Source organism: Sorex fumeus, unplaced genomic scaffold (assembly GCF_029834395.1).
Source record: "Sorex fumeus unplaced genomic scaffold, SorFum_2.1 ptg000086l, whole genome shotgun sequence".
In the NCBI taxonomy this organism is placed as follows: domain Eukaryota; kingdom Metazoa; phylum Chordata; class Mammalia; order Eulipotyphla; family Soricidae; genus Sorex; species Sorex fumeus.
The window spans coordinates 36,562,549-36,586,775 of record NW_026606143.1 but is presented as its reverse complement, the minus strand read 5'-3'; the positions used below and the strand labels follow the sequence as shown (position 1 = coordinate 36,586,775).

Below are 24,227 nucleotides of genomic sequence, written 5' to 3'. Positions count from 1 at the left end.
GGACAGGAGGAACCATTGATACCATCCATTCTTCACTCTTCTACTTCAGGAAATGCCTGAAGGCAAATCAGAGAATGTACTGCATCTAAGGAATCATATTCTGGTCTATCATGTTTCAAACTTTGGTTGGTAAAATAAATCTTACATCTAAGTCCATATAGCAAGTGATGGCAATACATTCACCCACATCCCTTCTGTCACGATCCTTTCCCTGTGTCCTGACCAGACTTTCTTCTGTCAGCAAAGGCTGCCTTTGCCTGAGGTTGTTCTCAAGCCACAGAGCCTGCCCAATCTGCAGGCCAGAAGTAGCAGAAATTAATGTCACCTGCAAGCAATTTCAACCAATGACTGATGGGGACCGGTGAATAAATTAGTATGCTGGCTCAAATCTGTGAATTTTCTATATAAAGGTAAAAAGGTAAAGGCCCTCCCGTTGATCGTCGATTTGCTCGAGCGGGCCCAGTAACGTCTCCATTGGAGACTTTGTTGTTACTGTGTCTGGCATATCGAATACTCTCCGTAGCTTACCGGGCTCTCCGAGAGGGGCGGAGGAATCGAACTCGGGTCGGCCATGTTGGCCGCGTGCAAGGCAAACGCCCTACCGCTGTGCTATCCAGCAGAATGGAACTTTAATTTCCCATGGTGAAGACTTGATAAGCACATACCATTTATGATCTTCCTTCTATTCTTTGTACCTTTTATCCACACTTCTTTGTTAGATCATCTCCCAATGAACTATTTACATTCAAATCCTTTACTAAGGCTCTTTAGCTAGACAACTCAAACCAAGACAGTTTCCTTGATATGAGATCCTTCTGGAATTAAAACCCAGGTTTTCAAGATGTACCACCAGTTGTTTATGACTCAGAACGGTAGCTAGCACACAGGAGAAGATAGTAAATATTATTGTTTTCATTGTGTTGTTAGTGGCCTTGCCATAGTATAGCTTGTTTGAAAGTATATGTCACCTGATGGCTTCTTCAACTTCAGCTCTGGGAATGATGATTGATTCATTTGCAGGTGAGGTAACCATGAAGGTGAAGGAGATTCTTGGTTTAATATTACTCACTACAATATTGTCCTCCCTGTAAAGAAACAAAAGAAATAGTTTTCTTTCTTGTACAAAGGACACAGTCAGGAAAATGGAGACTTCTGCTGGTGACTAGGGGGAGAATCTTGGTGGCGGGGTGTAGAGAGATTTAAGGCAAGATAAACAATGGGAGGATGGCGTTGTCCACCAAACTTCCCACTTCCCAAATCTCATAAACTCAACTATGCAATAGCATGTCTTGGCATAATTGTTCTGCCAACATAAGAGTCATGTTTCTTCCAATGATAGAATGTTTTCCAAGCACCAGGGAATCAGCAAGAAGCCACTGATTCTCCATGGAGAGGCAGAACTATGATGAACAACCTGGTGAACACTGATGGCTCAGAACTATGGAGAAAGGTGGCACATTCACACCCTCTGACCCTGTCCTTCCCAGCAAAAATTGTCATAGTATACCCATGGCTGAGTGACGAGGGTCTGCAGAATCGTGTGACAAGAACTGCTGTTGTGCTGTCATGGTGATCCTACTGAAACCTAAGGCAGATCACGTGGCTCCGAGTCCTTCTCAGAACAATAGTCAAAGCCCTTGACTGACTCGAGAGCTCTCAGGAACCTCCTTTTCTCCTTCCTGCCCCTGTCTCAGTGCCACCCTAACGACACTTTCTTGTTTGCTATTTGCCCACTCTGTTCACACCACACTGGCTTCTTTGGCTGTTCCTTTAAAAGCAGAATATTCCTATTGGGGTTCTTGGTGGTGAAAAAGAAGTACTGTTGAAGGGAAATGTATTTGATCATTGCAGAACTGAGACTTAAACCTGAAAGCTTTGTAACTTTCCCCACAGTGATTCAATAAATAAATATAAAAAAATAAAAGCAGAATATTCCTGCTTCAGAGTCTTTCCTGCTATTGTCCCACCACTAGAAGATTCCTCCCCACATTGGTGGCTCTCTGCCCTCCCTCAAATATTAGTGAGGCTTTTCCTGATGATTTGACTTAACACTGAACTTACACACACAGTCATGCACACCTATACTATACTATGCACTCCATAGCCTCTCACCTGTAGGATTGTTTTTCTCCTCAGCAGTTCTCATCACCGAATTTGATTATATTTCATTCCTATATTTTTTATTATTACATGCCACACAATAGACACACCCCACACGTATATACATATAAATGCCAGGAAATCAGGGGTTCTCGCTTTGCCTTTCAGTGTTGAGGATGGGTGACACCATTTGGGGAGTAAGGGTGAAGTGACAGAGATGAGGGGATAGTGCTCTTTAATATGACCAAAAAAATCACCATTATCCCTAAGTGGAGAGCCCCAAATTCCAGATTATAAGGAAGTTTAAAAGTTAGCAGAAAATTTTTCTCAACTTCACTTGAATCAAAGTTTAAACAGCATATTTTTTTCAGATTCAAAAGAGAGCCCTGGGGGAAGTCACTGGAAAGCATAATCACTCACCCGAAGGGAATAGTCTGATTTTTCATCTTTGAAAAATATTGTCTCATGGCATACGCAATAGATGACTGGAACAAGTACATTTCATTTTCATTCCATTTGTACTGCAAAGATAGAAGTAAAACATTATTCAGTAGGGACCAGTGAGCACTTATAACCTCGTGTTCCATCAGCATTCATTTGAAATATTCTGACACTCCAAAGATCCTGCTTATTCATGAGCATCACATTCCACTGAGTTCTAAGCTCTACCTTCAGAGTCACACTGGAGGCAGATTTATGACGGGAGGCATGGGAGTTGTGTGTTTTGGTTAAAATGTCCGTATATTATAGACAAATATTCAGAGTGCTTGCTATTTTAATAGTACGTTTTCAGATGTGTATACGTGCAAAAGAAGAGAGAAACTTGAGGTTCAAAGGAAAATAATTGTTCGCAAATCGCAGGGTAATTTCTTTTCACTTTTCAGTGCTGAACTAGCTTATGTCTTTGCATAGTCAATGAAAAACTTGTTAAAAAAGAAAGGATGCAATCATTCTTTCCTCCAGTTGCTGGCAGTAGAGATCGACAAATGGCGCGCATTTGTTTTTTTTTCTACCTCTCCTTTCCCTTTTAGAAAAAACCCTCCAAACACTGTACAAAGGAATTGTTAATATTAGCTTCAGCTGGGTATCATTCAGGTTTGGGGGGAAAGTGACTTTGATAGGAATAATATTATTATTACACTGTTAACTAACAATATTTCTGTTGGCTCTTCCTTCTATATCTGAAACTCAGTGAAGACCAAAGATCCAGCTGGACTTTGCCGTATACACTAGCTTGAGTTAGGGAGACAGTCTGGCCTGCTAGGATGCTGTGCTGTTAGTTCTGGTCTCATCAGAACAGGCGCGGTGCCAGGCAGAGGCCTCAGAATGTTACAGCAGTAGATCTTCTAAGGACTCCTTGCCAACCCGCCAGAGCTTGGAAAGGCATTTGGAGACAAGTGCCAAAAAAGAAGAAGAGAATTGGAAAGTATCCCGATCTGCCATATCCTTGAAATGAAAGTAATTAAAATGTATCAGGCCAAGAAAGGACAGTGACAGAAAAAGAATTTCACAGATGCTCAAGGTTGTTAAGAGGAAGGAATCTGAAAGCCAGGTGGATAGTTCAGGGGGTGAGCGTGCATGCTTTGCAATGGAGTTCAATCCCCACCACCTTGAGGAATGGACCCTTAGCTCAGCGCCAGAGCAGTGTCTAGGCACTGCCAGATGCGCTCGCAATGATAAACGAACAAAAAAAAGAAATAGTATAACTTTTACAGTTTGGTAGATGAAACACCTTCAATTGTATTATTTTTCTTTTTTTTCTTTTTCGGTCACACCCGGCGTTGCACAGGGGTTACTCCTGGCTCATGCACTCAGGAATTACTGCTGGCGGTGCTTGGGGGACCATATGGGATGCTAGGAATCGAACCCGGGTCTGCCGCGTGCAAGGCAAACACCCTACCCATTGTGCTATCGCTCCAGCCCCTCTATTATTTCTTTCATACATTTTCTTTTCTTTTTCTACTCTATCATATTACTTTTATTTAAATTTCTTATCTATGAAAATTGCACTATGACTACTGTTGAGCCGTGGATAATATTTAACTTCCCAGGAAAAGTAAGGGAGTTAAATACAATCTTTAGATCTATCCAATGCAAATAATTTTCTGTAGCACCTTGGACTGTCTTATCTAATGGTACCAACCTGTCCTCTAATCCTGCAAAGCTTTCAGGGTGCCACACCTACCCTCGGATCTCCTATCTGGAACTAGTCTCTCCTTTCCTCTCTCGATTAAAGCCATCACTTCTTCATACAGGCTACCCTGACACAGGTGTTTAGGGGAAAGCAATCACTAGCTTAAAGCAATACACACGAGGTGTAAGTAACATGATTTTCTGTAAAACATGGTTTGACCCAAAAGCACATAGAAAAATCAGTGCTTCTCAAACTTTAGCACTCGGGCTTTTAAACTCTTGATGCCATGGTGCAGAGCAATACAGACACTCTGGGAAGGGGAACAGCATTAATGTTTTTTAAACATCTTATATGGCTCTAACGTGTAGCCAAATTTGGGAGGCAGTGCCCTAAATCACAGTGCCTAGTCTTCATTGTCTAGAAAAATCACCGCGGTGCATCTTAAAATGAAAATTCTGATTAAGTAGGTTTTAGGGAAGATAGGAGAGGGGTTCTTAAGATTCTGTATTTTAGAGGAGTTTCAAGGACATAGATAATTGATTATGATCAAATAAAATTGTCTATATTATGGCTAAAAATGTATATCAAAAATATAACCAGATCTTCTTGGAATACAAATAATAGTGATGAATGAATTGTGAGGGTTGATAGTGGGTATTTAAAATTGAGTGTTTTCATCAAAAAGAACAAAACCAGTGCTGGCAAGGATATGGGGAGAAAGGGACTCTCTTTCATTGTTGGTGGGAATGCCAACTGGTTCAGTTTTTTTGGAAAACAATATGGGAATTCCTTAAAAAACTAGAAATTGGGCTTCCATTTTACCCCACAATACCACTTCTGGGAATATATCCCGAGAGCACAAAAAAGCAAAGTAGAAATGATATCTACACCTGTGTGTTCATTGCAGCACTGTTCACAATAGCCAGAATCTGGAAAAAACCCGAGTGCCCAAGAACAGACTACTGATTAAAGAAACTATGGTATATCCACACAATGGAATACTATGTGTCTCTTAGGAAAGATGAAGTCATGAGATTTGGTACATCCACACAATGGAATACTATGTAGCTGTTAGGAAAGATGAAGTCATGAGATTTGCTTATAAGCAGATAGTCATGGAGAGTATCATGCTAAGTGAAATGAGTGAGAAAGAGGGACAGACATAGAATGACTGCACTTATTTATGGAATATAAAACATCATAATAGGAGACTAATACCCAAGGAAAGTAGACACAAGGGCCAGAAAGATTACTCCAAAGTTGGAAGCCTGCTTTATGAGCTGGGGGAAAAGGCATCTGGGATAGAGAAAGGATCACCAAGTCAATAATGGTTGGAGAAATCACTCAGGATAGGAGATGTGTGCTGAAAATAGATAAAGGATCAAACATCATGGCCTCTCATTATCTGTACTGCAAATCATAATGCCCATAAGTAAAGAGAAAGAGGCAAATTGTCTGCCATAGAAGCAGAGGGAGGGGTGGGGCAGGAGGGGGGAAGGATACTGGGGCCATTGGTGGTGGAAAATGTGCACTGGTGGAGGGATGGGTGTTCAATCTTTGTATGACTTGAACTCAAACATGAAAGTTTTGTAACTGAGACTCACAGTGATTCAATAAGAAAATAAAATAAAATACAGATATTGTGGTAAAAAATAAAATTGAGTGTTTGGGCTGGAGTGATATAATACAGTGTATAGAGCATTCACCTTGCATGTGGCTGACCTGGGCATCCCATATGGTCCCCCATGCACCACCAAGAGTAACTCCTGAGTGCAAAGCCAGGAGTAATCCCTGAGCACTGCAGGGTGTGGCCCCCAAACAAAAAATTCGTAAAATAGAATAAAATTGAGTGTTTGCTCATTAGTGTCCATAACACCTTCACTGTAACAAAAAAGTAAAAACAGTCAATCCAAATTAGGAGACTATCTATTAATATCTATTAATATTTATTAATATCTATTCAACCCCAAGAAGTTGAGGATCGTAGTTCTTATTAAGACAATCACATGGTATGTGGCCTTTCCTCCTTAACCCACACTGGAACGGACTTCCTGTGTGCCAGGGAAGGCCGGACATAGGGAAGTAATGGATACAGACACACTGGCAATAATACTCACTGCTTCATCTCCAAGAGCTTTCTTTAGGCTTATCCTCACTTTGATGCTTTCATCATTACCTGATCAATGGGAAATCAAAGACTAGTGTTACAAATGACAGATCCCTTTCCACCATTCATGACCCCATTTAAATGAGAAAAAAAATGTTGAAGTTATAATAAACCTTTGGACAAATAAGAAGTCACTGAGGAGGAAATAAGTGCTTTCCTAAGAAGAGGAGGAACATTATGATCAAAGTGTCGCGGAGGCAAAAGAGGCCCAAGGGTGCCCGAGAACCACAGGGGGACTTGGCGTTTAGACGATAGAAAGACATTGCGCTGAAATAAAGAAGGGCTGAAAATCAAAGATAAACATGAAAAGGTAGTTAATTAAAGCTACTTTGGCCAAGAGTTGATTCTCTCACTCAACATGTTCTTTGCTTAAACAGTCCGCAGGCTTTGCTGTAGGAAAACAAAAGATAATCCAAAAAAGAAGATGTGGACTACAGGAAGCAAAGAATTCACCGAGGAAGATAGTCAGGTGGTGAAAATTGTTGTCCAGATTGAGCCAAAAGGAAGAACCTTTAATGAAAGCCTTTAAGGGGAGAAATGGGACTGAAAAGAGCTGTTGGGTTTGAGATGTAACTCCGTGGTAGCATGCAAACCTTGCATCATGTATGAGACCCTGGATTCCATCGTTGGCTCTGCAAAACAAAACAAAACAAACAGGCAAGTTGGAATAATGAATATAGAAACAATTAAGCATGTAAGAAAAACAGAGAAAAGACAATAGAAATGCTAAGATACAAAAAGCTGCATAAGAAAGGATTTTAAATACTGTGAAACTCAGCTTTGCACGCGTAACACTGATAGAAAGATCCATAATTTCTTTTGTTAAAAGTTATGAGAAAGTTTTATTGGAAGGCTGAGAAAGGGAGGTGAAAGACCAGGTAGAAGGGCAAATCTAAAACTGACCAATAAGGAAATAAATGAGCTGTTAGGAAATATAAAGGCAAGTGCCAGGAGAGGTTATAGTGTACTAAAACAGTTCAAACCTTTGTCTTCAAAGAGCAGGAGCAGGGTTGGGGTTAGTTGCTGGACTATGTTCTAGCTTCCCAAGACGGGACAGAGAGTGGTTTGAAACGTATCATTTCTAGGTACTCACGTGGACTACAGTTCCATCCCACATGAGAATCCTTGTTTTGCTCTTTCAGCCAAGTAAACAAGGGCTCAAAGTAATTGAGCAGTGGTTTTACATCCATAGTGGTGGATCCTACCACGCTCTTCAATGCTTCGGTCCAGGGCTTCGATTTTCCTAGCTTCAGCATTTCACTGTATAAAGAAAAGGGGGGGGGGGGTTGGTGGGCTAAGTTTGCTCAATGCAGATAAGAATTCGGGGCACATTAATTCTCTCACCCAAATCTGACTCGTCTCTACCTCTCATTTTACATCCTCTTTCACCCTTCATTTGCAAATAACTCGCCAACAGTCTGGACTTCCATAAACATTCTAAATAGCTTTACCTTTAGGATGTTTTTGCTTGTTTTTTTCCCTGCCTGGTATTTCTGATCTGAATTTTTCATTAAATTAGATGTGAAAAATAAAAATGCTTCTCTGTACATCTATTGTAGATAAGTACAAATAAAATTCATCTATGAAAACAAAGCTTTTCTTTTTGGCTTTTGGGTCACACCCAGAGATACTTGGGGCTTACTCCTGACTCTGCACTCCAGAATCATTCCCAGTGGACTTGAGACCTTATGGGATACTGGAGATTGAACCTGGGTTGGCCCTATACAAGGCAAGCAACCTTCCCAGCTGTACTATTGCCCTGGCCCAAAACGAGGCATTTTAAACAGATATATTCATTCTCCAGTTCCTCTTCCCTTCCAGTCACTACAAAGGGAGCTTTGCAGTTTTGATATGGAAAGAGGAGATGGCCAATGAATCCATCACATGGTATAGGGAAGTGTGTGGTATACACAAGGTATATCTTCAATTGTGTGATCTCAAAACAATTTAATTTGTGACTAAGGACATTTTGAGGCTATATTTTTTTTCGTTTCCGAATGAAGAAATCAGATCAAACCTAAACACAGGAAGGAGGAATATTGACTAAGAGGGGGAGGGTGAGCATTTTGAAGCATTTCTTACTGCAACTTCTTGCCAGCCTCGGTAGAATTTGTGATATCACATTTGTGCAGAGGACCGTTATGGTTAGCTAGTTTACAAAGGGCTTCTTGAAACTGGAATTGATAGATGGTCCTTGTGTAATATCTGGAAAAGAGATAAAGGGACAAAATTTCAGACAATGTTCAGACAATGACAGAGTCACAGATTGGGGCATATGTTCAGACAATGACAGAGTCACAGATTGGGCACTTTCTGAGGCTCAAGTAACCGAAATGATGTTAGTTAGGCCTCTTTCCTAGAAAGACCCAAACATAAACCATATAGATTCATCATAACCTACTTGCATTTATACAACCACTGATATAAAGGAACTACTATTTTATAAACATTAACTCACATATGTATCGTTTTACAATCATACATCCATTAAATAAATGTTTCCCATAAATCCTATGACTGTAGCACTGTCCTCCCGTTGTTCATCGATTTGCTCGAGCGGGCCCAGTAACGTCTCCATTGTGAGACTTGTTGTTACTGTGTCTGGCATATCGAATACGTCACGGGGAGCTTGCCAGGTTTGCCGTGGGGGCAAGATTCTCTCGGTAGCTTGCCGGGCTCTCCGAGAGAGGCTGAGGAATTGAACCAGGCTCGGCCGGGCCGGCCACGTGTAAGGCAAACACCTGCTGCTGTGCTATCGCTCCAGCCCTATGACAGTTTAATAAATATTATTCCTATCTTACAAATAAAGAAATGAACCCTAAATAAATTCAAAATCTTAAGTTAACAAATACACAAATGAGGTTTGGGGGCTTCAGGCTAAATCTGCCTATTCAAATCACTCTATACTCTACCATTAATAAGAAAATCAACAATTTTTTTCATCCAAGGTTACTCTTAGTTCTTTGAAGATGAAGGAAAAGATATCACACAAGTTTTATTTAAACTAATAAATTGTGTTGAGTTCAACTTAATTGAAACCAATTATCTTGAGGTGGAGGACGTGAGGCAGATGGAGCTAGAGGAATAATAGTCATTACTTCATACATGCTTATTTCTCTGCCATTAATACAACTGAATTTGTAAATCTAATAGTGAGAAAAATTGTTATTTACCGAATGAATGAGTAATCATTAGCAACATGGAACAGAGATGCAGGGTCACAGTATGTTTCATCATGGGTATAAGGTTCCATCACCCCAACTATCTCTCGCCTTTGAGGAAAAAAAGAAGATTAGATTTGGTTAGTCCAGTTTATCATCATCCAATGATTTTTATATTGAAATTGGCAGTCAGGTAGAATAGCAACAATGTAAAAAATTACAGAATAAAGTCATGGTGATCCTCTCTTACTATTTAATTTCATATATATATATGTATCATTGGGAAAAGGTGTATCTTCAAAACACTAATCTAATAAAGAACATTGCATGGTCAAAAGTATACAGTTAAAGTCCTTATAATTTCTCTGTGGCACCATATTTATATGATCTTAAAAAACATAATTTTGTAAAATTTTTGAAAAATATTAAATGCTCTTCAAGGATATGTCAAATCCGCATTTTTCTGGGTGTGCATATGCACATGTGTACACAGGCCATCCAAAAACTTTTAAATAAACATCACGTTCATGAGAAAACACTTTACCAATTTCATATTTATTGACTTACTTCATCTCCCACCACTTTTTCATCCACTGGTCTTTGGGAATTTCATTACTGAAGGCCTTCCATCTCCACTGTTCTAACATGTAAGTAAATGGTAGAGTTCCAACAATCGTAAGTGCTTGTTTGAGTAGGAAGTTTATTTCCGTTTCTGAAAGGAAAAGGGAAATGTGAGAATGACAATGAATGTTCTGTTGTTGGTAATTTCCTAATCTCAGGATATTATTCCTCAAGATACACTTACTAGATAGCACAGTGGGTAGGACGTTTGCCTTGCATGTGATTGATGCGGGTTCAATCCCTCCATCCCTCTCAGAGAGCCCAGCAAGGTATTGAGAGTATCCCGCCTGTACGGCAGAGCCTGGCAAGCTACCCATGGGGTATTCGATATGCCAAACACAGTAACAACAAGTCTCACAATGGAGATGTTACTGATGCCCACTCGAACAATGGAGCAAATTGATGAATGACAAGAAGACAGTGCTAAAGTGCTATATAAGTATAGTAAGCTGGGTTCAGAGTAATTATACAAGGGTTAGGGCACATGCTTGTCATGTAACTGATCCCAGTTCAAACCCTGGCACCAAATGGTTCTCCCTAGCATCAAGATTCATTAGGGTGGTCCCGATAATCCTCAGTTTGCACATCTGGGGCAGCACAGCCTCCATAGGTCCTCACGTTCAAACACTGCCTGGTTGACTGATAATCACTAGGAGAGTCCCCTGCCCCCCACACTAAAACAAAGATATTATAGAGGTGATTGTATGAGAAATATTGGCAGTGGACAAAATAAAAAGTATACATTCATTTTTTTCAGCTAAACGAGTAGGGTCAAGCATTGGACTGAATAGGTAAAAAACATCTACAAGTAACCCCCACACTCATTTTCCCCAATAGTTTCAATTGGCTTCTTTAAATCCCTCTTATCAGATTGAGTTAGGGGTTCTTCTTTGTATTAATACTGTTAATTCTTATAAACTCCATGAATGCAGTTATTGTTAATGTCTCATTCATGACTATGTCTATCCCAGCATCTGTTTTGAGTAAGTCTTTGCTAAATGAACATATTTCAAACAGTTGCTGCCCAAAGCCAGTAAATTAGAGGGAGAAAAACAAAGAAAAGAGCATTTCCCTAGAGGAAATCACTTACTGGCTAATCAGAAGTAAAATGTACTGTAAATGCAGGGACATCTTCCTTAAGGACAATGTAAAATGTTAAATTAGGCTATTTCATTCGCCTTTATTGGTGATGTAATAGTCAGTAGAGCTCATCTCTAGTCTACAAATAAAGCTTCCTGAAATCTAAGCAGTGGGATAGTTTTCTACTCTCTTTTTCAGTACTCTAGTATCTTTAAAAACATTCCCTGAACATAATATGTAATCAATACATTTTGGGGGGGGGAACCAAAGAGAGAACAGGAGGAATAAGAGAGAAGAAATAAATAATTTTTGGTTGTTGAACATCATTCACAGAGCAAGGGTATAACCAACGGAATATGCAGTTTTTCAAACTAGTGATTTAGCCTGTTTTAGTACTGTCACCATGATTCAACCATATCTGTCTTCTGTCAGAGAATATTTCACGAGATAAAATAAGTCACGGTTAATTTATTTGATGAGTCATATTTCAAAATTCTGAAGCAGGTGTGGTTATATGTTCCATCAAGTCTAAGCCATCCAAGGAGAAACAGTTTTTCAGATGTTGAAAGACAGTGTAGTGTAGCTCTTGCAGGGTATTAGTTACAAATTCATGCTTAAGAAGCATGAACAAAATTTTTTAGTCCCTTACTATCTTGATATTTCACTGTCTATTCTCTAAGAATTTCAAAATTTCAAGTAGCACTTGAATTTGCCTATTATGGGGAAAGCTTTGGGTTAAGACTCAAGTTCTGACTCGGCCAACTTGCTCTTTTGACCTAAGCTAGTTACATTCTTTCTTTGGTTTGAATTTCTAAAAATTGTGGTTTTTTTTTCATTTTTGGGGCCATACTTGGCTATTCTCTGAGATTGCTCCTGGCTTTGACCTTAGGGATCAGTTCTGGTGGGCTTGGGGGACTATATGGGGTGCCAGGGATCAAATCTTAGTCCACTGCGTGAAAGGCAAATGCCCTACTTGCTGTACTATTGCTCAGGCCCTGCAAAGTGTGATTTTGAAATCTATTTCAGCTCTAACAATTTGGGAAGATTTTATAACAACTAGAGGAGTCTACTCAGAACCCTGTCACGAATTAATTGAAGATCTTCAATGGCTCTTTTCCATTCTGTGAACCTGTTTCAGCATCTGTTAGATGTTCCTTAGATTCCCCAAACCATCCACTGCTACCTTTCTTATGCTCTTTTCAAAGACACAAAATCACATGTAGGCATATAGAAATAAATACTTAAATTTTTCACCAGTTATGGTCACCAGTTTCCAGAGATCCCATACTTTACACGAAAAAAATAGATACATCTTACACCTAAAAATAGACACCATTGCCTGTACAAAACTAAATAATTCCCAAAACAAACCATGAAAGACTATCCATACCTTTGTCTTCAACAAAATCCTGTGGCAGAAGACCAAGAGCTTTCAAGTGGCTAGGGGTTGCTGCTGAAAGTGACATGATTTCCCCCACGGCTTCATGGAATCCTTCATTAGCTCCATTTCTTAGCAGGTATGGTTGGATGGAATATGCCATGTCATACTGAATATGCCCCATCTCATGATGAGCTGTCAGGAAGTCATCCATTGTCACCTTTGTGCACATCTTGATCCTGCAAAAAAGCAACATCAAAATCAATATCATTAGATTTTATGCAATTAACACAGTAGAGTTATATATGATTCTGTTAACATGTATCATCTTCCCAATATTTTTCCACAAATGAATTTTAAGTACCCACCTTTTATGTACTAGACACTGTATCAGGTGTTCAATAGGAAGTGATGGGTAGGGCTGCACACTACTCACAGACTAATGGTGACATGAGTCTTCTACTACAAAAGCTCTGAGATTCTATAAGGGGTGTGTAGACATGACTAGGCATAGCAATGAGTGAATGCAGACATAGAAGAAGCACCTAGAAGGGCATAACTGAGTATTCAATAAGCAAGCTGGACCTTGACTGACATACAGGAGTTTGACAGCTGACAAGAAGACAAATAGTTGAAATTCCTGGAGATATTCAGTGAGAAATATATGCAAATGCATGTGGAATTCTGGACACTGAAAGCAGTTGGTGTAGTCAAGATTGAGAAATAATAGTACAAGCTTCTGTAAATTACTGATTTGGGAATCATTCGTATAGAATTTATGGAGTGGATGTAATGGTTCATAAATCTAGGGTGGAAATGATAAGAAAAGAGGATTTGTCTTATGAGATCCTTGCACCTAAAGTGTGGAGAGTGGTAGATGATTCAGAGGGGATGAAGAGAGAAGTCAAAGAAGCCCAGAAGAGGTTGACAATATAGAAGTCATGAAAAATAGCATTTGAAACACAACTTGTGAACCTAGACTATGAGATAGGACTACATCTGTCCGCTGGGTGGTTGTTCTGGTCACTTGTTGAAAGAAGTTTCATTCCATGAGGTTTAGATATATTTGGGTAGGATTCTGAATTAATTTTCCTATCATTCTAATCATGTCAGTCTCCCCCCTGATAATTACTCTTTGTTCACCCTCAAGAAAAAACTTCCTTTTTACAATCCAATATGTCTTGCTTTTCTAACTTTGTTTTTATCTATTATATTTTGAAATAATAAGAATGGCTGTGATGTATGTCAACTATATATGGAAGATTCCCTGGCTAGGACACCTACATATACTGACTCACTTTAAAGCCTCACTGTAGCACTCTGGGAGTCAGTAAAATATGTTGTGACAGACTACATGCTTTTATTTAAGAACTGATATTTAATTGAAATAGAGTCATGACCATTTCTTTATGCATTGCCTATGAGTGTGTTTTTATGCCACAAAGAAGAGCTGAGTAATTGCTATAGAGATCTATTCATGATGTGGTCCTTTTCAGAAAAGGATTGTCAATTCGTATTCTATAGAGTACATGCATGGAACCCTACCCAGCCAGACCCTCTTTCCCAGAAAGACCCACCAATCTCCTAATTTCCTGATTCATGGCGGTTAAAGACCTGCTGCCTCCTTCTTGGTCTTTGGCCAAATAGGAGATACCTCAGGCAGGTTAGATCTCCGTACATTCAGAGGCTCTTCATAGCCAATGACTGACTAGTATAGGTGCAGGTACAAAAGGCTAGTCCCTTTGTTTCAAAGTGTGACCAACTCTGTAGAAGTTGTTCCAGAGTCCCAGGATATTGGGCTGAGATCACATCCTTATTAAGTTTTCTCTGTCCCAACTTGCTTCTTTCATGCCTCTTCATCCATCTCAAGTTAGAGGACCAACCTAAGACACTCACAAACATTCTACCTAAGTGTGGTCACTGCACTTTAGAGATAAGGAAACTGAAATGAAAGCAAGTTAAATACTTTTCCCAAGGTTGTCTGGTTCTTAACTGACATACCTGGACTTTGAAATTCCATGTTTTTTTTTTTGCCACATCACACATGCCTTTATTGAATGCCCTTTCTTCTAATCTAACTTGCTGACTCTGGTATACGATGCTGCCTCTCTCAGCATGCTGGTCTCCCAGCTCAGTCTATCTGGTCTCCTTCAATCCCAATTCAAACGTCACCCTGTCAGACCCCAGTCCCAAGTAAAGTTGTGTCCATTTCTCTTCTGATTCCCTGCAGAATATTCTCCGTGTTTCTCTCATGGTGTACTTCTCTCTTTATTCCCCCCCCCACACACACACACACATTTATTCACCTGTTCTGTTTTCAGAGGAGGAAAACATGAAGTGGAAGAGCAATGCCCAATTCACACATTCATCTTCCATCATTTTTAACACCAATCCTTTCTTAGCCACATTATACCCAAGTGTCTCAAATGACTGTATTATTTCAAATGAGGCTGACTGTTCTAGAGGTTCAATTCAGGGCCTCCTAGGAAAGCCCAGATATGCTCTCATGGGCTTAGTCTTCAACCAGAGGCAGTTAATTCATTTATTCTGAATAATAGTGAGGCAGAGAAGAAGTCCAAATTCATCCTCAACCCTGCATCTACTGCCTCCCATTTCAGAAGCAGCTGGGTGTCAGCTTTACTACCTGTAGTCTTTATGTCCCATATCCCATGCTGTGGGATGGCACACCACTTTCCGGCCATCGGTTGGCTCAGTTAGCATAGAGTTCTTCCAGAATCCTTCAGTCATACTGGGAAGGCTAACAGACACAAAGAATTTCTCAGCCTCCTTGAATATCCTCTCTGCATTCCAGTTCTGAAACGAAATGAACGATAGTTCATTGTAGCATTAAAATAATAGCAGACTTCTTTCCATTGGTTCTGTACATAGGTCTCATCTTTCAGGAAGGAAATTTGGTGACATGTGCAGACATCTTTCAAAGACTTTATATTCTTTATCTCAGTAATTCTATCTCCGGGAAATTAGGAACTTCTCAGAAAATCAGTTAAAGAATTCCACTTCCATTTGAAACAATTTTAAATTATGGTAGAAAAGTGAAGCAATTAGCAGAATGGTAAAATAATATTTGTGAATGGAAAATACAAATACATTTATATTTATAAAATATTTGTTTTATACATAGAAAAGTAGAATAAAGCATGTACATAGTAGAAACTTTATGAGAAAATGCATCACAATATTAAAATAGACTAAGTGTGATTATATGCCATGCTTTATCTTTATTTTTTTGGTGCAGGGATAGAACCCAGGACTTCATGTATGCAAAGCATGCACTCTATCACTGAAATACAGCCAAACCACTTGTCTTTATTCTTGTAACTTTTTTAAGTGGTCTGTCTTTATTCTTAATATTCCAAAAATAAACACAAATGACAATATATTTCTCTTGGCCAAAACATATTAAAGTCATACTGAAAATCATTCATTGAGCTCCTTCAAGGGGTTGGGCCCTGGTGCTTGGCTCAGTGCAAGATAGAAACAATAAAATTGTGGATGCTAGGAACAAAAAAAACTGTAATACTTTTATCAGCCAAAGGGTAGTTGAATCTTGGTTTCATATAGATATTGGAACCTGAATCTCAGAATGTTCTGAAACTGGAGAGGGGTAGCAACAGATGTCTATCATCCACCTTACTCTTCGGGGAGCTAGCCAAGATTTCTTTGGAGATAACATCCACATCAGGAAAAAGTATATATAAGTTTGTAGAATTAATAAGCACTTTCCCAAAATCACATACTGACACAGAAAACTTCCCATTCATCTCAAAGAACACTTGTCTAGTTTTTCTATTGTGTCATACTTGGAGATATGAAGCAGGGGACTCATTTTCTTTAAAAAAAATGATTCAATAAAAATTAATTCAGTTAAAAAGTAAATTATTGATCTTCAGTGGTTTATATTGATATAAATGAGTATGACATTGGAGCTTTTTTTGGTTAAGGACCACACATGATGATGCTCAGAGCTCACTCCTGGCAGCTTTGGGGACCATATTGGGTGCCAGGAATCAAATCCAGGTTGGCCACATGCAAGGCAAACATCCTGACATCCTGACCATTGTACTATTGAAAAGAGAGCTACCTAGAACTAGATCTAAAGTAGCACTGTGGCACTGTCCTCCCATTGTTTATCGATTTGCTCAAGAAGGGACCAGTAACGTCTCCATTGTGAGACATGTTGCTGGGTGTTTTTTTTTTTTGGCATATGGAATACGTCACAGGTAGCTTGCCAGGCTTTTCTGTGCGGGCAGGATACTCTCGGTGCTTGCCGGGCTCTTCGAGAGGGTGAAGGAATCAATCCGGGTAGGCTGCGTGCAAGGCAAATGCCCTACTCGCTGTGCTATTGCTCCAGCCCAGATCTAAGGTAGCTTGAATATTTGCATTTACATGGTTTAGATGCAAAATGTACACTATAACAAGTAAGGTTGCACAAGAGGAAATAAAACATATGATTTTGACTGAATTTTCAGGGACTATTTTTCCCTACCTGATTCACCATTGCATCTGTAACATCAATGTTTGGTTTGTTTCCATAGGGAACTGTGAAGCGGTACAGGTTTGTCCAAAATCTACCCCACATATCACCTATTTAAAAAAAATTCATTAATATATGACAAAGAGCAGAAATATAGACCCGATTTTACATCGTACATAAAGTAGAATTGCCATAGATCACATAATATAGATTTAACCTAATTTCTGTTCCTCATTTTCACAAGTTCCTTTTCTCCTCTTTCTTCTTTGGGGGGAGAGAAGGAGCTTCCAAAGTGGTGCTTGGGGGATCTGGGTGTCACTCCGGGTAATACTTGGTGAAATGGACCAGCAGTTCAGTTCCAGGGCCAGAATCCATAGTGCTGTTGTGGCCCTACGATTCTAGGAAGCACCAGGACCACCCCAGTAGTGCTCTGGGGCCTCTGAAGAGTTACAGGGCACAATGTGGTCCTGGGGATCATACCCAGGTCACACACATGCAAACCAGGCACCCACACCCCTATACTATCTCACTGGTTCTTTTCCTCTCCACTTATTTTAAAACTTTTCTCTTATTTTAAACTCCCTTCATTTTTCCCATCTCTTCTAAATGTAGGCAATGTGTGATTAGGCAAAACTTGTTAGGGAAATATCCCAGCTTCTTTCATTTCAAATTATAATTAAAATATATAATTGTTACGTCAACAGAACTGTCATTGCCACTGTCCCCCTCGTTGTTCATCGATTTGCTCCAGCCGACCCAGTAACGTCTCCATTTTGAGACTTATTGTTACCGTGTTTGGCATATCGAATATGTCATGGGGAGCTTGCCAGGCTTTGCCGTGTGGGCGAGATACTCTCGGTAGCTTGCTGGGCTCTCTGAGAGGGGCGGAGGGATCGAACCCAGCTCGGCCGGGCTGGCTGCACACAGGGCAAACGTGCTATTGCTGTGCTATCACTCCAGCCCTAACAGAACATCATAGCTAATATAGTCTCAAAACATATTTATAAAATCTACCAGTCACGGGACAAAAAAAAACAAACTTAAGTTAGTAGTAATTTAAGCTTGTTGGATTCTAGAGAAACTTAATCTATTGGGTTCTAGAGAAATCTTACAGGGCCATCATTTAGAGATTTCTACGAACTAGCAATTGAGTTACACTTTTACTACTATAGCAACACTTAACTAAATAGTTAAGTTTTCAAACATTTCAAAAAATCTGAAATTGGATTTCGGGGTCAGAGACAACAAACAAGAATGTGGGTCTAGATTCCTACAAATCCTTCGTCCATCTTCTTTCTTGCTGAGAGATTTTACTGGAGATCAGCTACCAGCAACTTGTTTGACTTTGGTAGGAATGCTGTGTATGCATGACATGAACTTTCCAAGCATGTATATTTTATTTGGCCTCAGATTCAGCAAAAGGGGAAGGAACTCTGGAAGGGTATCAGGAGGTTCAATGAAAGGTCCCAGGTCTTGTGTGGTCTACAAAGGCTCTGTGACAGGGTCTGAAGTTTTTAAGAGATTGAGTCTCCTACACTGAACATCTTCCTTAATGACAAAGACTTTATTCCTTACTCATGATTCCAAACAAAGTAATTTTCAGAAAAAATTATTTGTGCCATTTACAGTGACATTATGAAGTTTCAATTTAATCTGTACCTTAATTCTGGAATATTTTTCTCTTACCCCCAACTATGCCTAATCTTCAAAGCGTCTTTCCTCTGATACAAAGATCCTAAACTCCACCATAAGAGCTTAGTCAATCAATCAATTTGAATAGCAAAGATTATTTTCCCATTTCCACACTTATTTGAACTTGAACTTATTTTTCTGTCTTAAAGAACCTATTTTCTTTGTATTGTGACCAATATAATTACTCTTTGTGTATCGGATAAAACAATAAAGAATGATTTAGAAGGGCTTTTCTGTTAAGAAGTTACCTTTAAAATTCAAGTTTTATTATGTTGCTAGCTTTATTCACAGAAATTTTCAAAGGTTTTATGTTAGGTCTCCCTCCCCAAAACAACTTAGTTGGTATAAATAGTAAAAAGTGAAGGTCACAAAGATTTCCTGGAGTTTCTCACCAAGCATATGAGCAGGCAGGCATCCAGATGAGCCGATTTGACTAAAGTTCTTTCTCAGTTTTGTCCTCACATAAGCATGAAGATGTTGATATAATGGTTTAATCTGAAAAGTACAGGAAGAAAATTCAAGACCAATCACAATTTCTAATGCCCAATACCAAAAAGGAGGGCCTCTGTAGAAAAGTGGAATTTCCCTAAATTGACATTTCTTTTATAAAATATTCTTAAGAATTTGAAATAATTTCTACTGCCTAGATACTGATGATAACTAGCTCTACTGCATAAAATAATCAGCATTTCTGGAGGAGCACACGTCCCAAAATGAAAAGAATTGCAATATAAATTTCATTGTAAGATTTTACCTAGTTCCTCTGTTGTTAAAGTGGAGTGCTATTAATATCATAAATTCAGCCATTTTAAAGTGTATATTTTATAATTACGTTTTAGTACATGCGCATTGTTGGGCAACCACCATCACCACTATCTCATGTTAAACATATCCACTACAACTTCAAAGTTCCCTTATGTCCACTTTGTAGTCGATTGCATCCCAGCTCCAGGTAAGGAATGAGGAAAATTCAGGTCAAAATGAAGGAAAAGGAATAAATTGATAAGTATCAAGGGGGCACATCTCACAGGACTCTTCCTGCCTTAAAAAGGCTTCTTTAGCAAAGGCTAAGGAAATAATAGTGGCCTGAGGAAGGAAGCAAAGACTACAGCTCTGCTAACAAAGAAAGGCAGTGCCAACCCTGGTTAGCGTGCAATCACCATTCATACCTTCTTACAATCTAAAGAATCATCATTCCTTTCTGCAGTTTAGAACACTATAATCTAAAGGGCAATTCCTTTGTGCATTCCTTTCTGCAATCTTTTTTGCATTTTATAATCTTGTTATTGGTAACGGTTAAGTAGTGACTGGAAGAGAAATAGAGCAGTTCTGCTTGGTTGTAAAGTTGTCTGTTCATTGGGGCTGGAGCGATAGCACAGCGCATAGGGCGTTTGCCTTGCACGCAGCCAACCGGATTTGATTCCCAACATCCCATATGATATCCCGAGCACTGCCAGAAGTAATTCCTGAGTGTAGAGCCAGGAGTAACCCCTGAGCATTGCCGGGTGTGACCCCAAAAGCAAAACAAAATTAAAGTCTGTTTACCCTTTAAGAAGATCTTTTCAAGCTCTAATACTTCATAACCATAGGCATGGAAATGGCTGGCCAGTGTGTGAAGAACAAATCAAAGTGCCTTTAGTTGCTATCTCTTCTTTCTGTGCACTGTCCTACATCAGTCTATGCCTAGAGTTCCCTAGTTACCTCTGTAAAAGTCTGTTCCACATCCTTCATCAACTGGTCACGGCTGTACACTCCCTCTGCTTCATAATCTGCTCTCCAATAATCCCCATAGTCCTTGTAATCTGTTTTTGAAAAGGGAAAAGAACATAAAGGAAAGAAATAAAAACCATCCACTCAGATTAGACTTGGTTGGGGAGGAGGGGGATCCAAAGATTATGATTTGTTGTCTTCAACAGCAACTCAAAGGGGTGCAAAGGCGTAGTAACACAACTGACCTCTGTTAAACACTTGGTTCGTGCTGGAAATTTAAATATATTATCTCATCTAATAAGCACAAAACCTCTACAGTGCCGACTTTATTATAATCCTCATTGTGCATATTAGCATCCTGTTCTTAGATGGTTAAATAACTTGACCAAGTTCACATTCCTACTATCCTAACCCTGGGTCTCTACTTCTCTTCACAGGTCAGTTTACATTTTAATCTTTCAAATATGCAATTGTATCTCTGGTGGTTTTATTTCTAATTGTAGTTCTCTTTTTGTTCAATGCCTATATTTCAAACCTAACCCAGCTCATCTTAGACATTGCCACAGCACGTGTGCTTGCATGTGTATAACTAACACATCTCTGCATGTTTCATTAGCATCTTATAAGGAAATGGGAATTCATATTAGAGTATTAGCTAATAAAGTTTGCTGATGTATTTTTGGCCAAAATATAATTTTTCTTTTTATAGGTGCATTAGCACTACATGATTGTGAAGAATATGAAATAAACATTTGGAAGAACAAACATGGCAATGATCTGCTTCCAACTTGCACAGAGATTGAAAATATGAGTTGAAGTGATGTTGAAACACATTTGGAAACAACAGATGAAAAAAGAATTTCCTTATACTATCCAGGAGGTAGTGAATGAGCAAACAATAAAGTTATTCCTCAGGTCATAGATTCATCTCATTATTAAGGCTGGAGAATAAGTCAAAAGATAATAAAATTCTTCTCCCTGCTAAGATTTTTATCACTAAATATTTTAGTTATATTTACAACTGCAGAAAATAATGGATTTCTAAACTAAATTAATTGCACTTTTTAAATTTTCATTTTTTTACCTCAACTCTGAGATTATTTGTGTGAGGTAAACACACAAATAATCTTTGACAATGAGCTGTGACCTGTCAGAAGTTTAGGAAAAGACAGTGTCTCTGTCTCCCACTGTGTCTGAGAAGTAGAATGCCTCATAAATTCCAGTATTCAGGATCCCAAGATCTTTACAGACAAGTAATTTGTTTGAGACTCTGTGGCTGAGACTTGACCTTAGTTGTTTTTTTTAACTGTAGAGTATGAATGCATCTTTCTTTATTCCTTCAAGTTTCTTTATTTACTCCAAGTTTCATCTTGGAGACAAATAACCTGACTGTGATAATCAATAATTTAGTCAACTTTATACCAAAGATTGACTTGACAATGCATGAAATAGCCTATATAGAGCTTTAGGACCTCTACAGATCAGAACACTTACTGTTGGCTCTTGCCATCTCATTTTTCAGGTCCACATACTCTTCATATAATGGCCTCAGCTTCTTGCCAACGACAGACCTCCAGCCTTCCCAGGCCCAAAGCCTTTCATAATAGTCATTGCTATTTGCCATAATGTCATCCAAACCTGTTATCAACCCAAGAAACATAAAAACGCATTTATGAGATTTTTATTTGTGGTCCATTATATGAACTTTATAAAGAATTAAAAGTCAGACTGGCAGAAATCGAGGTCACGAGATTATTGAATGAACCATTCCAACTCGATATTTTTTATTTTGAATTGGAATGGTTCATTTGAATTTATTATAGCTCCAGAATATTGCTGCAAAGAAAAGAAACCATTGATATAATTAAATCACTAATTTAATTAAATTATTTGAATGTCACAGAATCTACAATAATTTTAAGGGCATGTATGTAAAACATATATGCAAGATCTTATCACATTTGGCTCATCATCCAATATCACTTTCAGTTGTGGTACTTGAGAGATGAAAGTAAATTTCATAATCACTGCTCAAAATTAGCAGCCTACCTGGTTCAAGTAACAAACAATCTTTAGGGTTATTTGGCCTGCAAACTTCTCCAGTGCTGTAGATGGTGCTCATATTGTTTAGAATTTCATTCAACTGCAGATTAAAGGTAATACACTGTTAGAATGGAAAATATTGTGGAGAGAATGCTAATATAAATATGCGCCTTTTACAGGTGATTTTTAATGAGTTAAGATTCAGAAGTTCACCTTTTATGTAGTAATATAGAAACACAATTAGTTAAGTTTCTTCACTATCAGAAAGCACAAAGACTTAAATATATGTGCAATTATTGAAAGATATTAATCTACTAAAATCCCAAGGACATTTCTCATCTATACATACACAGAGAGGTGCAGCTGTTGTTTCATTCAGCATTCACATTTACGGAACATCAACTAAGTTCAATACTATGACAGCTGTGATATGAGCAAGTCACTGGTCCTCGAGGACCCCACAGTCATGTGACAGTGAGACATCCTTGCAATAAATAATTATATCACAGAGTGATGGATGCTATAAGTCACTGAGAAATTATGTGGGAAGATAATGGATAATTAAAGAACTTGAGGATTCTTGAATGACTTCAATGAGTAGGGGACATGGATATGGGTATTATAAGAAAACTAATTCTCTGCTGGCCACATAGAGAATAGGTAGAGATGTGAGGAGATTAGAAAAGACAAGTCCTTTTCAGGAGTGATGTCATATTTAAGGAAATCGTACTGTTGATTGAGGAAAGTGAAGATGAGAATGGGGAAGTAAACAACGGTCTGATTATAAGGGATCTTCCACTGTCATACTAAAGAGTTTAAACCTTACCCTGTAGGTAAAAGAATATAAAAGTAGCAGAACAAAGCAATATTATGGTCCATAGACCAGAGAGTCAGCAAATGATTTGTTTCAGTTCTATGATGAGTATAGAACTTGAGATAAGAAATAGCAGAAAGAAAGCAAGGAAGGACTCGTTCTTTCCTAATTGATAGTTTTAGAAGCACTGCATTAAAGGCCCTGTTTTCCCTTCTATTTCTCTCTTCCTTTTTTCATTCTGCTACAAGAGTCATTTTTTTCAAACGTGAACTATGACTCATGCTAAAAATGTCCAAAAGATTCCATAGTCCGAAGGAAATCCAAGTTCTTTACCATGACACAAAAGACCTCTTAGTCTCTTTCTGTTTCTGCTTTTGAATCTCCCCTACTTCCTTGCCATTGAATTCAGGCATCCTTGAGCCCTTCCTCTCCCACTTAAAGTTCTTACTTGTATATTAGTATTTCGAATCCAGCCTTCACATTAGAATGTTCTGAAATATTTTAAAATGCAATGTGCAGGCATTGGAGAGATAATAAAGGGATTTAGGTGCTCGCCTTGCACACAGTCCACCTCCAATTTGACCCCAAACACTAAGCACTTCCCCCAAGGAGTTATCCCCAAGCAAAGACCCAGGAGTAAGGCCTGAGCTCCTCCAGTTGTGTTCCAAAAAACAGAAAAGGTCTTAAATATTTTCTTATATGCAGTATCCAGGTTCCACCTAAGCTAGACCAGGATGTCTAGAAGCTAACAGAGCTATGGACAAAGTTTTCCATGGTCTTTGTGAAAAAGATGAGGAATCATGGAATGGTCAAGATAAAGTAGAATAATAAT

At 38.8% G+C, this 24,227-nt stretch overlaps 1 protein-coding gene across 1 annotated transcript in view; it reads right to left on the bottom strand.

The window, feature by feature from the left end:
• The window catches only part of ACE2 (angiotensin converting enzyme 2), a 43,675-nt gene that overhangs the window by 5,168 nt on the left and 14,280 nt on the right, over positions 1–24,227 (bottom strand). The window contains exons 3-16 of the mRNA XM_056131182.1: positions 22,588–22,681; positions 22,033–22,176; positions 20,530–20,630; positions 19,221–19,323; positions 17,149–17,246; positions 15,286–15,455; positions 12,654–12,880; positions 10,130–10,274; positions 9,575–9,673; positions 8,484–8,606; positions 7,495–7,661; positions 6,352–6,410; positions 2,521–2,621; positions 969–1,085 (exon numbers count right to left, since the gene is read on the bottom strand). Coding sequence (XP_055987157.1) covers positions 969–1,085; positions 2,521–2,621; positions 6,352–6,410; positions 7,495–7,661; positions 8,484–8,606; positions 9,575–9,673; positions 10,130–10,274; positions 12,654–12,880; positions 15,286–15,455; positions 17,149–17,246; positions 19,221–19,323; positions 20,530–20,630; positions 22,033–22,176; positions 22,588–22,681 — 1,748 coding nt within the window. The remainder of the gene's footprint in view (positions 1–968; positions 1,086–2,520; positions 2,622–6,351; positions 6,411–7,494; positions 7,662–8,483; positions 8,607–9,574; positions 9,674–10,129; positions 10,275–12,653; positions 12,881–15,285; positions 15,456–17,148; positions 17,247–19,220; positions 19,324–20,529; positions 20,631–22,032; positions 22,177–22,587; positions 22,682–24,227) is intronic.